The 16628-nt window shown below is 39.2% G+C and overlaps 1 protein-coding gene across 1 annotated transcript in view; it reads left to right on the forward strand.

The window, feature by feature from the left end:
- Window positions 1–15916, forward strand: part of LOC110956458 (gamma-aminobutyric acid type A receptor subunit gamma3) — a 68275-nt gene extending 52359 nt beyond the window's left edge. The window contains exons 6-9 of the mRNA XM_022201954.2: window positions 2690–2827; window positions 4690–4842; window positions 9443–9642; window positions 11386–15916. Coding sequence (XP_022057646.1) covers window positions 2690–2827; window positions 4690–4842; window positions 9443–9642; window positions 11386–11667 — 773 coding nt within the window. The 3' untranslated portion in view covers window positions 11668–15916. The remainder of the gene's footprint in view (window positions 1–2689; window positions 2828–4689; window positions 4843–9442; window positions 9643–11385) is intronic.
- The last annotated feature ends 712 nt before the right edge of the window (window positions 15917–16628 follow it).

Consider the following 16628-nt stretch of genomic DNA (forward strand, 5'->3'; position numbering starts at 1 on the left):
AGGTTTCTTATCCCCAGGCAAACATCCTGTTGTGATAAAGCAGCTCATGGAGCACTGACATTGGGAAACATGACATCAGAACTAAGTGAAAGCGTCAGAAGTCAGATGGTTTTTCAAAGTAAAGAGGGTTTTTTTCGGCATCAAATCCTATCTGGACTGAAGGTTTCTAGAAAGGTTGTGCATGGAGCTCTAAAACACTTTTGGAAACTGGATCAGTTGTATTCAGCACTAGATAAGGCAGACCAAAAGTGAGCACACCATGAAGAAGATCAATACATCAAGCTCTGTTCACTGACAGATAGAAAAGCAGCCTCACCAAAGATGCAGAATTTACTGAATAACGAATGCAAGACTCCAATCAACAAAGGTCCTGTTAAAAGAAGGCAGTCTAGTAGTGTCTCAAAGGAAAAATACATCTCTAAACCACTTCTCAAGGGGGGAAACAAGGGCAAACGCTTAGAGTGGGCTAAGGCATACAAGATTACACAGCGGATGATGGATAAAAGTCGTATTTACTGATGAATCCCAGTTAGAGATTAGCCGCAGTAACAGACGTGTGCATGTAAGGAGACCAACAGGAGGGAGAGAGACACCACGGTGAATCAAAACCCACAGTGAAACATGCTGTCGGGAATATTAAAGTCTGGGGAAGTTTGCTACTGTGAAGTTGGACACCTGCTGAGAGTCGACTCCACCATGACCAAAGAGAAGCAGCTCTCCATTCTTCAGAGACATGCTCCACCTTCTGGTTTACATCTTTGTGAAGGACTCATACTGCAGCAGAATAATGAGCCTAAAGACAACTCAACAAAGACAGAGGAGTGCCGAATGTCATAGACTTTCCTCCAAAGTTGCCTCACCTCAACCCTACTGAACATTTACAAGAAAAAAGCACTGCCTATGGAAAGTATTTACTCCCTGGGAAGTTCTCCCCTTTTATTGATTTTCAACATTGAATCATGATCAATACACCTTTGCTTTTTTGACAAAAATGTCTGGAAAAAAATATTTTGTGTCAAAGTAAAAACAGATTTCTACAAGGTACTGCAGAGAAATTAAAAATCTACAATGTGAAATAAGTGATTGCAAGTATTCACCCCACGAGTCACCTAATTCAGCGAAATGGAGACCACCTGAGTGCAGTAAACGTGTAAAAACACACTTGTATCTATCTGGAAGGTCCGGTCACTGGTGAATCAGTACTCCTGGTTATAACTACACCTACAGGCTACTACAGGTTAATACTTGTGCAGCAATGTATTTTATGCATTATGTTTTCAATCGACATCTGTTTTAACTTTGACATGTTAAAATGACTGTGATTCAATGTTGAAAAGCAACAAAGGAGCAAAACATCTGAACGGGTGAATACTTTTTATAAGAACTGCAATTAGCATATTTAATCATTAACAGTAGCAGTCCTTTACAAAAGGGGTCAAAATACAAACGGCTACAACGGTAAAATGTGTGAAAATGTAATTGCCCATTGTAGTGGACATCATGCATGAATGGTTCTATTCTGGTCATCAGGGAAACATTACTTGAAAAATGTTAGCTATGACTAGCAATTGCCAGTATTGGTTAAATACAAATTTGAGAATACATTTTATGTTAGAAAATCAAAATGTGTTGCAATATGTGAAATTTGTCAAACTAAAGTTGAGGAAACATTTATAGGAAAAGTTAATCAGAGGTCAGTTGCTTGCTCATGGAGAATTAAATGCCTGATGCAAAAATAACAGCAGTGCTGCACACAATGGCTAAATATGACCAGAGATATTGAATACATGGTGTTATCCATGAGCAAAACTTATATTGGCTAATTATCTTTGTCATCTGTGGTAACATACTCTTATATTGCTCAAAACGTGATGTGGCCTTTCCTGTAAATTATAAACTGCATCGCATGTAGCCTTAGCTGGTGTGTAATAAATCTAATAAATATTGTTCACTTAGAAATGCATCATGAATCCTGCCTTGAGCCCATGACTTATATTTTATGCAAATGTCTTGCAGAATATTGCTAACCCAGTGTTGCAATTCATAAGAGTTTACTCAGTGAAAGAGCAGCTCTCAACAGTAAGCTGTTGCTCAATATTCTAAATTCAAGCAGGGATTGCTAAATATTTAATGACATCATTAATAGCAAATGAAAGAGCTATGGTGGTAAATGTTAATGGAATTCATTCATCAAGCATGTTTGAAAACAATTAGTAGTTTAGATCTTCCCTCACGGTTAATGCTTTTGTTAATTGAAAGTCTATTACATCAATTTGCCATCAGGCAAGATCATAATTCTGTTGGCTTTTCTACTTAAAATGATTATGTGTCTGCTTAGGACTGGACAAGATTCAGGCCAACACAACAGCAAAACAGAAATGGAATCATTAACCCATCATTAACCTCACATGATCGATTGGAAAAGCACTTCTAGGCTCTGTGCACATCATGTGAAGGTCAGGTCCAACATCAAGATGGATTCTGTACATTATTGAACCAAAAGCTTTCATTTAATCTACTTTCCTTCTGCCTCTGTCCTCATTCCAGACTGTCTTTTCATTAACCAGCCTCCAGCACAAGACAAATGTTGCTCTGGGTGGCCCTAGGTCTGTCTGCTCAGGGTATCCATCATTAGGATGTGCCATGCAGCACCAAGGGTCACACACACACATGCTCTGTGTAATTGCAGATGGATACCCGCAAGATGAGATGATATACAAGTGGAGGAAGAACTCCGTGGAGGCGGCTGACCAAAAGTCCTGGCGTCTGTACCAGTTTGATTTTATGGGCCTGAGAAACACTACAGACATAATAAAGACTACAGCAGGTAAAGAAGCACAAATTGTCCATTTAACATTTGCAAAATTGCTACTCACAAGCTGGAAATATGTGTTGATATTCAGTGTTGGCAGGCATAACAACACCTGTTATTATATGTGTGTTACTACATCTTCAAGCATTGATTGTGTGGCGTTTCAGAGTCGCATCAGCGGCACATTGCTACTCATGTTTAGATGAAAGGTGAAGCCCAGCAAAACTGTTTGGACAAGTTTAAAATGCTGGATAAAAACACACAAGACAAAATACTGGCAAAACTAAAAAAAATAATAATAATTTAAAGTGCGATCCACGTGGCAATAAACAGCAGAGCTGAACAGATAAAGTATCCATACGGCCTTCACTGCCTATAACTCTCAATACAAGATTCAATTTGTCAATGAAAAATAACACCTCCTTTTTGTAGAACTCCTAGGGAGACCGCCAAGTCAGTGCCACATTTTTACTGGAAAGCCCCTGCTAGGATAAAGGGCCAAATCATTAGTCGGACCACCTACTGTCTCTTTATCACTTGCATCATCTCCTGGTTTACACTGATCTCCCAAAGAACAGAAAATAGAAGCCCACAAAACACAACTCTATTTCCCCTCTTCTCCATCTGTCCTTGTTATCCACAGCATTGTAGTTCTTTTTAAACAATCTAAATTAGTTTAACAACTGTTTTGCAGGTGCTTTACTGAGGAAACCGCCCTCATTAAGACATCATTATTCACAATTCTAGAAAGTTACAAAGAAATTTCAAGATTTACGGAGTTCTTGTATTTAGGATTTCTCACATTATTTAAAGTTCTGGCCTGTTAGCTTAGCAAGATGTCCGAGGAAAAATTAAACAGTTTCATACTACATTTATTTACTGCCTTGAAAAAAATATTATTTTTTTTTAGAATTATTTTTCGGCCACTTTTTGACGGGCAAGTTGAGAGCCAGACAGCAAAGTAGGGAGAAGAATGGGGGGGAAGACCTGCAGCAAAGGCCTGAGCTGGAATCCAAACCAGGCTTCTGCATTGGGGACTATGGCCCCTGCTGGGTCACCTGCTCAACCAGTGAGCTATCTGGGCGCCCTTGAATGTATGCTTCAGTAAGCTTTGTACAGTGCTTACTGCATGTATGGGAAGTAAGCAGAAAAAAAAACGAAATCACCACTATTTGTTGTAAACAGACTTTAAAACAGCTACAGTTTTCAAGGAACATGGCAGGTAGGTTGTTCGAGCATCTCGGAGAACATCCGATAGATTTTCCGTGGATTCAGTCTGTCATAGTTTCCTCTGTCTCATCATGTAATCCCAGACGGAGTCCGTGATGTTCAGATCAGGGCTCTGCTGGGGCCAGACCATCTGTTGCACGACTCCTTGTTTTTATCACGGCTCAAAATAGTTTCTTTGCGGCTCTGTCTGGATGTTCAGACCTGATGCCATGCTGCAGAATGAATTAGAGATGCCTTCCTGATAACTATCTCAGCCTCAAAAGCACCTGAAATCGTCGCATAGTCATGTGTATCATCTCCATATAGGTTTTCTCATGAGCTACAAGCAAAGCTTATGTGACCAACTACACAGATTGGTTTATAACTTTTTTATTTAATAACTGATGAGCTTGAAAGTTTAATTCTTGAAATGGTAAATCGTACTTTGACAAAAGAAGTCAGTATTCACGAAGTTTATCATGGTAAAATAGCGTTCCCACCAGTTGGCAGTAACCAGTCAGAGTGTAATAGCTAACTCTACAACACTTGTTGCATCTCTCACAAGTTATGAGGTGGCTTTACTCAATTTCATCCCAGAATGTCAAGTACAGTGACAACAGGCATGTCTTTCCGTAAACTTCCACATTCTTGTGTTTTTTCCCACACAGGTGACTACGTGGTGATGACGGTGTACTTTGACCTGAGTAGGAGAATGGGCTACTTCACCATCCAGACTTACATCCCCTGCATCCTCACAGTGGTTCTCTCCTGGGTGTCCTTCTGGATCAAAAAGGACGCCACTCCGGCCAGAACGGCTTTAGGTACTGTGTACTCGCTGCTGTTCAGCAGGTCTGTCCTTTGTGGGACATCACTATACTGTCGGGTTATGACGGGACAATGTCTGCAGCCAAAGGGAAAAAACAAAACATTGTAACTGGAAAAAATACTGCAGGCATCTTCTCATGATCTTACTTTTTTTTTTATTACGTTTTAATCATGTTTTCCTTAAAATACGCTTCATGTTTTTGTGCTGTTATCAACACTGCATGGATATTTGTTTGTCACTCCATCTCCCTCTTCTGTTTTGTTATGCTTTTTCCCTCTTTTGTGCATGCTCTCTGTTGTTCTGCAGTCCTGTGGAGCATTTCTGTGAAGGTAACATTCTGTTTCTTTTTCTCCGTTTATATTTTATTCATTATTTGCATATTTCAGTGACTTTCTGTTTCCTTAGGCCTTCAATTAAGGAACGGACAAAAATCCAATGTTAAACCAAAGCAATATTACCCCTTTCGACATCAAAAAATATTAGCCTGTGAGCCATCATTAACAATGTTGCATGAAGTTTGTCATTTTATCTATGTTTGTGAATGCATGGATTTCACTCATTATGTACAGGAGTTTTTTTTAAAAAAAGAAAGAAAAATGCTACATCAGCCACTCTCCACAACAGTGTCATGCTGCCTTGTTGGCGTTTCGTCCGACACTAGGTTTTCTACTGTGCACTTCCACAGGTGTAGAAAATGTAAGGTCCTTACACATTGTCCAGGTATCAGTAGCTTTTTCCACCTATATTTGGCATCTAAGTAAATAATAATTATTGTGTAAATAAATTGCTTTAAAATCAAATTTTGAATATGTATGTTACATTCTGACTGTGTATGTTATTTCACTGCCTAATAATTGTCACAGCATTGCACCTTAGGGTACTGTAGTTTGTACAAATTACAGTTACTGCAAAAAACAGACAAGTTCAGTGCACAGGATCATATTCAAGCTGCACTGATAAAACTGAATGAAACAGTTGATGAATATTACTATAAATGCACCCATACTTTCATACAAAAGAACCAAAATTAGATGACAAAAGTTAAACAATTTAAATTTCACATTTAATTTAATTTTTTTGAAAACCACATCAATGCACCAAAATAAAAATGTTTAGATGAATTTAATATTTGATTATTTGTAATACTATGTTTACATGCCACAGATATTGCTACATTTGTTTTATTCTGTACTAATTTGGGCGTGAATGTCCAAATTTCATAGTTAGCTCACTCTGGCCTCCACTCTTTTACATGCTGTGCTGGCTGCCTGCTACAAATTCTGTAAAAACGATAATTTATTTTCAGAATTCTGAACTTTATTGTTCAGAAAACAGAATAAGGGCAATAGTCTAGAAGCACAAAATTTTTCCATAATCTCTTTTCTTTGTTCCATACTTATTCAGGAAATTAAATAAAATTCTATACCTTTTCATACTGAGCAGGTACACTGAAACTAGTGCCTTTAATCTGTCATCTTTGCTCTAAAGCATGTGGATCAATGGTACACAAATCAAGAGGAAGAAAGAAAAGATAATGAATGGATCTCAGATGTAAGCAGATTGTAAAGGTATCCGGCAAGCCAAGCCAGTGTAGCAGTAAAGATAAAGCCCTTTAAAGATGTAGAAAATGATCAGGGTGACTCAGCTTATGGCAGCAAACCCTTGAGCTCAGGTATAAGCCTCAGTATCAGATAGTTAGACTACTAATTTAACTTAGTAACAAGTTATTACTCTCTTTACATGCATAAGTTTTCACCTTCACTGCACTTCGGTTCTGTTATACACATTCAATGCAGCACCTCACAGCTTCCATAATAAGCCGTCCATAACAATAAATGCTTTTTCTTTAAATTTCTTTCTCATTCATTCTATTGTTAAAAGCTTAAAACTCTTGAATCTGTGGCAGAGCATCAGCGGAAGGCAGGTAAGGGTAATCATTGTGGCAAGCAGAGGCTAAAGAAAAAGTGTGAGATGTCCACCTGAAATAGATGGGGGCAGCTTGTTACCATGGAAACTCCAAGAAACAGTAACAGATGTGGAGGTTTTTTCTTTTAGGCATCTCTTTAAAGCTCATGGAAAAAGAGAGAGAGAGAGAGAGAGAGAGAGAGAGAGAGAGAGAGAGAGAGAGAGAGAGAATGAAACCACACAGAGATGCTGGGAGGAATACAGGTCTTTCTTATGCCTGTCAGCCTAAGTAACACCGTTTGTCACATCAATGACATGCTGCCGGTCAAAATGCAAATGTTAGCTTCTAACTTAGCAGCTAAGTGACGCTGTGTCAGGATACAGATATGGTTACATTTACTACAAATAAAATAATAATGGAAAGGTATATAATACAATTTCCACAGATGCTATTTGTTGTAGTAGTCTAGTGGGTGTACAGGGAGAGGTTTATCCACATTTTACCTATTAAATAAAACTTTACATAAGGTGCTCCACTGCAAATAATTTATCGCTTTTCATAGCTGGCAAATAATAATAATAATGTTAATAAACAAGTCGGTGTGGTATTGGTTCAGTGGACCCTTGTTGTGGGACTGTGTGTGTGAGAAGTAATGATTCATTACATGAAGTTAATATAACTAGAACATAGCTGCAGCTACTGTGAAGTGCATGTCAACAAAGATGAATAAGTTACTGCAGTCAGCCATAAAGTGTCTGCATAGGCCCAGATTTCCTGTGGATACACAGCTACTGATAATAAAGTATCCAAAGTCTATTGTTTAGAAATGTTCAGAGGTATTAGACTGAGTAGCAGCATTTGTTAGGTTTATTTCAACATTTTTGAATTTCAGATCATTATCAAACAGTGCTGGGGTGATTTCAGACCGTGGTGAGCCAGCAGGTATTTCATGAGAAACACTAATGCAGTGACAGGAAATCTTATGGCTTCACCAAACAATATCATAATACTTGTGTGCGGAAAACAGTTAAGGCTGGAGTCACTGTTGTTTCAGGACTGTCCGTACATAGATCCCATTCTTGCAAACAAATATTTTGTTGAGGGAATTTCTTCAAATTTGGTGCAAAAGTTCATTTGAAATCAAGGATAAACTGATATGGAGATGAGATTGTGGTGGCCCTTTGGCTTTAAGTCAAGAATCGAACACTATTTGTGACAATTTGACTATTTGTGAGGTAAAATGCTGTAGTGATGACATTTTATGTCCAAAAGATTAAAAAGTCAGGTCAAGACAGGCAACTTCACTGGTTTGAGGAGGTATACAATAACAAAGCAATAATTCTAGTTATGCCAACAACTGATCAAATCGGCATTGTGTAATATTCATTCACAGCATTAAGCAGCTGGAGGGTAATGAATTCTGTGCTCTTAGGAGCAGTTTTAGTCTTTTATGGTCATAAAACTAGAGATGATCTTTTGTGTTTAGACAGAGTATTAGTGATCTCTTCCCTTTAACTTCAACTACAGCTTCCTTCATAATCTACAGGGCTTGAAGTAGTCCTCTTTCTCCGTTTAGAAATGGAGAGCTCCATCTGTTTAAAGTGCCCAAGAATGACCTTGAGGGAAATACTACACAGAAATGTCACTGACTACGTTTATATGCAGTCAATAACCCTTTCATAACCGGAATATTAGCAATAACCCGGTTGCGTACGGCCATGTAAACACCCGCAAAAACCCGAATATGCTCATATTCCGGTTTTTAAAAACCCAAATAAGACCCCTGGGTTACTCCTTTTCTAACCCGAATATCTCGTAATATAAACGCGCATCGGAATATCCCTATAGAAAGAAACATTAATTTGCGTTCTGCGCATGTTTCATCCGAAAGTAATCTTGGTCTTTTGAGTACGGCAACTACTTGTTTGCCGCGTCTGGCGCGCGACCCACCGGAAATACACAAGGAGAGGTAAACAGACATGGCGAAACAAACACGCGGTAACACAGCGCCAAACTTTTGGAGCGAGGAGGAAACGGATTACTTTATTAGCATTGTGAAAGACAGTTCATTATCCATCACATTGCCGATGCTGCTGCTGCTGTTGTTTTTGCCTTTGGGTACAGGAAGAAGAAACGGAAATGACGCAATTTGCGTCATGACGTCTGTGCGTCCTGGTTTGGATGGGAATATCCCAATTGATTACGCTGATCATGTAAACAGGAGTAACCCTGTCTGTTTAGGCATGTAAACGGGTTATTCCAAATGTTTCAGAAACCAGAATATTGACCTTAACCCAAATATTAATGGCGTAGTCACTGTTATCGTCAACCAGGATCCACTCAGTTTGTTTAATCCTTGTGCTGCTGGCAGTCTGTTGAACTGGCTAAAATAACAACCAGATTAAATTTTTTGTGTTGTTTGTCCAGTATTTGTCATAATCCGGCCCTGTTGGCACAGGTCTCTCTTGAGAGTTTAATGTCAGTGAGACAAATGGTACAATAGACAGACATTAAAATCAGTTTAAAGTGCTACTGTTTAAGCTGTTGATAGCCTGAAGAGGAAACGATGTAACCACAACCATCACTGTAGTTCAATACCACATTCAAACTGAAAATAGATCCTCAACTTTTCAATCAATACTCATGAGTGATTGGCTGAGACGAGTTTGTCCTCTGTTCTGTCCTTCAGGTATAACCACAGTTCTAACTATGACAACTCTCAGTACTGTGGCCAGGACATCACTGCCCAGAGTGTCTTATGTCACCGCAATGGACCTTTTTGTCACTGTCTGCTTCCTGTTTGTCTTTGCTGCTTTGATGGAATACGCAACGTTAAATTACTACTCGTACAGCACTCGAAGACCCAGCTGCATGGAACATAAAAGATCGGTAAGGTGGCCCTGCATGGGGCATTAATAATCTTGTACAGCTCTATTCCATATTCTGGCTACTGCATTCCTTAGTCAACTGTATGAACTCACAGGAAAGTAATAAAATGTAGATTGAGGTGATGCCCTCATGTACAGGATTACTGTCACATGTTACAAAAGTAGCTTTCCTCTGAAAGTGCTTTGGTTTTTGATATCACAGGATTGAAGGAGGAAAAGCATTCAGAGTTGAGATGATGTGATCCTGCCCTTTATAAGCTCTTTTGATAAGACTGTTACTATTTTAAGGGACACTTCATCAGTCTGAACAAGACAGACAGGCCTTTTCTAGCCCGTCAACAACTGAGTGGAACAGAGTGCTGACCTCATGTCCTTTGCAGAGAAAACACAGCTCTCATCTTACAGTTTTATTCCACATAAAAATTTTCAGAAACTTACGTGTATCAGAGTTGTTCTCCTGTTCACTTTTAGTAGATCCATTACATTAAGGCCGAACAATTATTAATTTCAAATCAAAGTTGGGAATCGTTGAGGCTGCAATTTAGTGTGTAAAAGGTTTGAGATAATTTCTTCGATTTTATTCGACTCAATTCAACCAGATTGAAACTTTCAGAGGTTGTTTATGTTTTCCTGATCATCAATGTATAGACCCTTTAATGACTCACGTCACGAATGACGTCACAGCTTTAGCTGGAGGCAAAAGAGGAAGCCCGCGGCCGTGACCGAAAGGCGAAAGACTGAGGGACTTGGCTCTATCAACTTTTCTAAAATGTCGTCCTGCTGTGTTTTTGGATGCCAGAATAGGAGGAATGACATTGGCGAACGCAAATTAAAGTTTTATAGGATTCCACCGAACACTCGTGCTCAGAGGGAACGAAGACAGTTGTGGTTAAATGCACTGAGGCGAAAAGACTGGACAGAGACAATCAGCTGCAGTCAATTCCAGCCATTTTCAGTACAAAAAAAAAAAATCGCTAATATTCTATTTGTAAATAAAAAATATGACGAGAAATACAGGGAATATTGGACGCGCATCGCGAGGTGCATTTCCTTGAAAACGACCTATTCGTGGAGTATATACCGACTTCAAGACATGTTTTGGACAAAATAGTTTACTGGCTTGTGTCGTCTGGATGTCCAAGGTTGGATTATGGCCGTTTTTTGTGGAATATGTTCATCTGTGTGTAATAATGAACCCGGAAATGCGAGTCGCGCTGTGTACGTTAAAGCCGTGTACAGAGAAAGGATGGATGGATATTCGTTGTTTGTCGGACAAATGTGTTTTTCTCACCCGCTGTGGTAATCACATCTGAAAGTGGTTTATAGCGGCGGATTCATGAGAATCTAAGCTTTCCATCGGCGTATAGTGTTTATATAATAGCGTTTGCAGCCTTCGGACATTCTTGAAATTCCTGTGCAAATTAGTAAGTGTACCGCCGGCGGTACACTGAAGTTTAACGGGTTAAAAATGCTCGAGTTTGCAGCGCAAACTCCCAGCGCAAACTATATACTCCCAGTCCCGCTTGACTTCTTGCTCCGCTTTTGCCTCCAGCATAAGCCCCACCCACAAAAAAACGTCACAATGTTTGTAAACAAATAAAAGGTCTATACTACATACTTTAGGCAATCACGCTGTGACTCAACTAAAAGTTGGTCAAAGAAAATTCTAATCTGATAAGTGGAAAGTAGATGGTACTCAAAAGCGTTTATATGTCGGCATGTGACTGTCTTCCTTTATTTTCAGAACTACTCTGTCCTGGATGTGAGACCTCCTCCACACACCGTCATCGCTTTAAACAACTCCATGTACTGGCAGGACTTTGAGGACACTTGTGTCTACGAGTGTCTGGACGGAAAAGACTGTCAGAGCTTCTTCTGCTGCTTCGAGGAGTGTAAAGGTGGCGCATGGAAAAAAGGACGCGTCCACATAGATCTACTTGAACTGGATGCATACTCGCGTGTCTTTTTCCCAACATCCTTCTTGTTGTTCAACGTCGTCTACTGGGTAGGCTATCTCTACCTTTAGCACACTGCAGGTGCCTGCTTGGTTTCAAAAGGAAGACAGCACAGTTCAATAGTGGAAATTCAATATTAATAAAACACCAAATAAACTCGTTCCTGTGGAACCTGAAGCAGTTACCCAGAGATGAAAACACAGTCGAGAGGACAGTGGATGTCTGCAGGCTTGTACCAGCCTCGAGATTTCTGCCTCGCTGACTTCAGGTATGAGAAATCAACACCACACTGATTCCCTTCATATGCTGTACACAGAGGGAAGTCGGGATGGACTAAAGACAACTTGAAGACAAAGAAGGAAATGTGCTTTGGACTGCTACCCCAGACTCCTCAGTCAGGACAGCTTGTGTAGTAGGGAATATTATTATCCAGCCATCAGTCAAATCCAGTTGATGAAAATCCAAGGACAGTCAAACCATTCATAGTGCCTTCCTCTGGAGGGGTAGATACTATCTGCTACAATAATCAGGGAATAATGATTTATTTAAAAAAAGAAGAAGAAGAAGAAGAAGAAGAAGAGCCTGGCTTTGACTGATTGTGGCTTTTCTCATTCAGAGCTTTGAGTTCCATTTATAAAACAGCCATTTGTTGGAACAACCACATGAACCACATTAGATTCACATCTCTTCATTATGACTTTCCACCATTAGGCATGACTCATCTGTCCTTCTTGCAGCTCCGTTAGTACTCTATAGGGAGTAATAAATAAATTGGTGCCCACGCAAGAGGATGATTCAAATTAACCTTACTGCTGAGATAATAGTTTGTGCTTTATTACTGCATTTTTCTACATTGCTGGGTGCAGAATGAGTTATTTGAATTGTTCTTTGTATTTTATTTACATGTGTTCAAACACTGACAAGCCTCTCATTGGGTTATCCTTAGAACATCAAGAAAACCAGAATTATGGGTAACTCTCTGTACTTCAATATACCGTAATTTCCGGACTATAAGCCGCTACTTTTTTCTCACGCTTTGGACCCTGCGGCTTATACAACGATGCGACTAATGTATAGAATTTTACGCGCGAGCTTCATGCCATCATTAAGTTTAGCCTCGTCACATCAGACCAATAAAATTACCAAACAGGTCACAGTGGACCATTTACACTGTTCGAATTAAATCAAACACACTCTAAATTCTTCAGATCAATCATTTTGCGCTTCATGCATACACCCTCATCATGGAAAACAGTAAGAAATGCGTATGATGCAGCTGTTGCAGGCCAAGTCTGCTCTCCTTTAACCTAGGCAGGTTAGGGTGTGTGTGTGTGTGTGTGTGACGTGAGGAGGAGCGCTGCAGCTGTGTGTGTGTGTGTGTGTGTGTGTGTGTGTGTGTGTGTGTGTGTGTGTGTGTTGCAGACACGAGTGTGGAAATGGAGGCAGAGCGAAATGCACCACGATCATATACAATACGATACAATAAAAACTTAAAGATAAGTTTTAGCGCTAGCAGGCTAAGCTAAGCACGCTAGCTTAGCACGTTGGAGTTGGCAGCATGCGTGGAGTGACTCCATGTGTTTCACTGCTGTCTTACAGGGACTGTTCAGGAAAAAAGTATGTATTTAATTACAAGTTGAATAAAATCTTTCAGTGTAAATATCTCATGTTACAACGTGGACACCTGCGGCTTATAGTGAAGTGTGGCTTATATATGTCCAAAAACTTTTTCTTCTTAAATTTGGTGTGTGTGGCTTTTATTCAGGTACGCTCAATAGTCTGGAAATTACGGTAAATGTTTATCCAACTCATAACAACTATTTCATGTCCATGATTAATGAAAATATACTTTTAAACAAAACATTTTTGGATATTTTTGGAAAGTCATTTATTTACTTTCTTGCCACAGAGGTAAATACTAATTTTAGAATCACTCATGTCTGTAAACCAAATGTGAAGTTTAAGCCAGCAGTCAGTTAGCTTTGCTTAGAACAAAGACTAGAAGCAGAGGCCAATAACTAGCATGGCTCTGCCCAAAGATGAGGAATTTTGTCTACCTGCACTTTTGCAGTAACTACTTGAACTTATTAATGAATATATAGATATTACCTGGCTGCTTGTTTCTGCTTCCAGTCTCTGTGCTAATCTAAAGCCACTTGCAGACATGCACTTCTTTCCATTAATCTAATGACATCATTTCTATTTTACTTTCAACATCAAGTCTGAACTGTATGTCGTCAGACAGGCACACACAAGTATCAAGTTGTATAAATTGACTCAGTAAAATCATATTCCACATTTCAGCATCGCTATTGGTCCAAAAACATCACAGAGCAAAAAAGACAGTGTGCATGACAAACCACACAGCACCATTCTCTTTCAGCTTGCCCAACAATTTCTCATTCATTTAACAATAAAACTTTACTGCAATGAAGATCGAACTGGTCAGACTAATGAAGTAAAATAATTAACACAATTCAGGTTTTGACAAAATGTTAACGGAAGTTTTTCCTCTAAGTTTTTAAAAACCGGTAGCATTGAACAGCAGCTAGACCAATATGAGCATCTCCAAAGCGAGAGAAATGTCCATATTTATATACCTGGCACAAAAGAACCAGTAGCAGTAGTAGTTTCATTATCTACAATTTCATGACAAAGATCGCATTATTGTAAAAGTGGCCTATGCCTGAATGACAGAATGCCATCACTGTAACAGACAAATAAAGCATGAATGGTAAATATTACACATCTGAAAAGGGCTGAAGAGAACGAGCAGCTGGCGCCAGCTTCATATGTAGCATACAGACATGAGAGAGGTATCAATCTTCTCATTTAAAGCTCAAGAGATAAACTATTAAGTGTATTTCCCAAAATGTCCAACTATTCATTGAAAATTCCAGCAGTGGTGGGCTGTCAATCCATACTACATGAGTCACATATATGAACTTGTTTTGTTATTCAATTAGCATTAAGCTGTGGTGGGTCGTAAATCATGACTTGAATACAGTTACAGACAGGAGACAAAAAAGCTGTTTATGTCCACCAGCTGCATTATCACAGATTGGGGCTGTTTGAGATGAAACATCAAGGGAGCAAAGGCAGCCATGCTTGTAATTCAAGTGTTATTTTCTAGATGTTGCACATATCACATCATGTACTGCCGTTGCACAACAGCCACTTCTGGCCAGAGCTCTGAACACACACTCGATAAAATGAACAGGCAAAGACAGTTTTTTTTTTAGCTGTTACACTAGATCTGCTGTAATGAGTGTCATTTGTGCATTACTGTAGGCATAAATATAATAATCCCACTTATTAGGATCACTACACTCTGTTTGGCCGTTGATACTTCTTCGCATGTCACAGAAAACTGACCTTTTCCCTGACGAGGATGTGATACATTTAGAGGTAGAATTCTAGTTTTAATGTGGACAATTGTATTATATTTTTTGTGTGTGTGTCTAGACTTGGCATTAGCAACCGTTGAATTGCCTTAGTGTAGCCCACCCAGAGCTGAGATGAACACCAGAAATACATATTTACCTCTGACAATAACCTCAGCGTGGTAAAGACCTCACTGCAGCGAAGGATACTCCTTCACCTTGGGCAGTAAACTTAATTAAACTTTTTATATCCCTTTTTTCAGCTTTTTTTCCTTCTTATATTTGCTATGTATGTGCCAAATATTTCACATATGTGCCCTGTCACTTATGTTTTCAAGCAAGTCTGAAAAAGCCTATATATACATATATATGTACAGATATAGAAACTGTGGAGTGTTTATAGAGTACCAGGGTCAATGCTGTGTTCACATTGTGGCATGACGCAGCTGAAACTAAAGTATTTCCAGTAAGAAAAGAACAGTAAATTCTGTCTGCACTGGTGTAAAGTGCCGCTTACTGTGCCTGCAGACAAACAGGATGTGGACTGAAAATGAAAATGGATGCAGGCACGTGTCACTGCGCCTGCTAATCGAATTTCCCAGACAAATACAAAGTACTGACAGCAGTTCTCCTCCTGACTGTTTTGGTCTTTTCTTTGGCATTAAACCTATACTTTAAAACCACAAATGGGGCACATGGGGCATTTTCTTGGCTACAATGTGAATACAAGACTATACTTTTATAGCATTTTTATGACCAGTGTTTATTTTGCAGTGCTTATTGATTCATTAGTCTGTGTTGCCCTGATGTTACAGTGTTCTGACTCCCTTCAGCTGACAGACGAAGGGCGAAGCAATAAGGTTTACTGAGTGGTGCTATACTTTAGAGTAACTCTGACATTGCCACATAAAAATAAAAAGTGATTACAAAGAACATACACAGTATATGTGTATATCTCATTGATATCCGTTTTGGGCCGGTATTGCTTGTATCATTATCTGAGTACCAGGATGCACCTATTGTTAAGCCTGTATTCTGTCAAATGGGACTTGACTGTTTATGCGTCACAGTGATTGTCAACTAAACTTGTCTCACTCTGTGTCATCACACAACAGTGTCTAAAGCAGCAACAGATACTTAACTAAACACTCAGAAGGAAAAGTCAAGTGTTACTGTGAGCATAGCTCTGGATGGTCTTTGGAAATTTGCAAAGGTAACTGTTCAGAAACTCCATCTATAATATTGCATTTATTTAACTAAAAACAGACTTGTGATACAAAGCATAAGGACAAAGATTATCTCTGAGTTGCATATGTAAAAAACAGCAACACATAATTTCATCCCACAGGACAAAAGTGAAGCCAAAATATCCACTACTATCTAGTCACCTTGTGCTGGTTATGTCATCTGCATCAAGAGTCTGCACAGTAGCATCTAGGAGGAGTGGATTTGTTCTAGAGGTCCTGACTCCTGCCCAACCCAATTCTGAAAAATATTATCGACAACATGGCATGTTAGACCGACACGCAATTCATTTTTGTACTTTAATTTCTAGATTATACAATGATACTGCTAGTTGTCTAGTTAGCTGCAAATCAACTTTTTTTTTTTACCGTGATTTGGAACAGACAGTAAAATTCTCGAAGTTA

The sequence above is a fragment of the Acanthochromis polyacanthus genome, chromosome 4, assembly GCF_021347895.1.
Source record: "Acanthochromis polyacanthus isolate Apoly-LR-REF ecotype Palm Island chromosome 4, KAUST_Apoly_ChrSc, whole genome shotgun sequence".
Lineage (NCBI taxonomy): Eukaryota > Metazoa > Chordata > Actinopteri > Pomacentridae > Acanthochromis > Acanthochromis polyacanthus.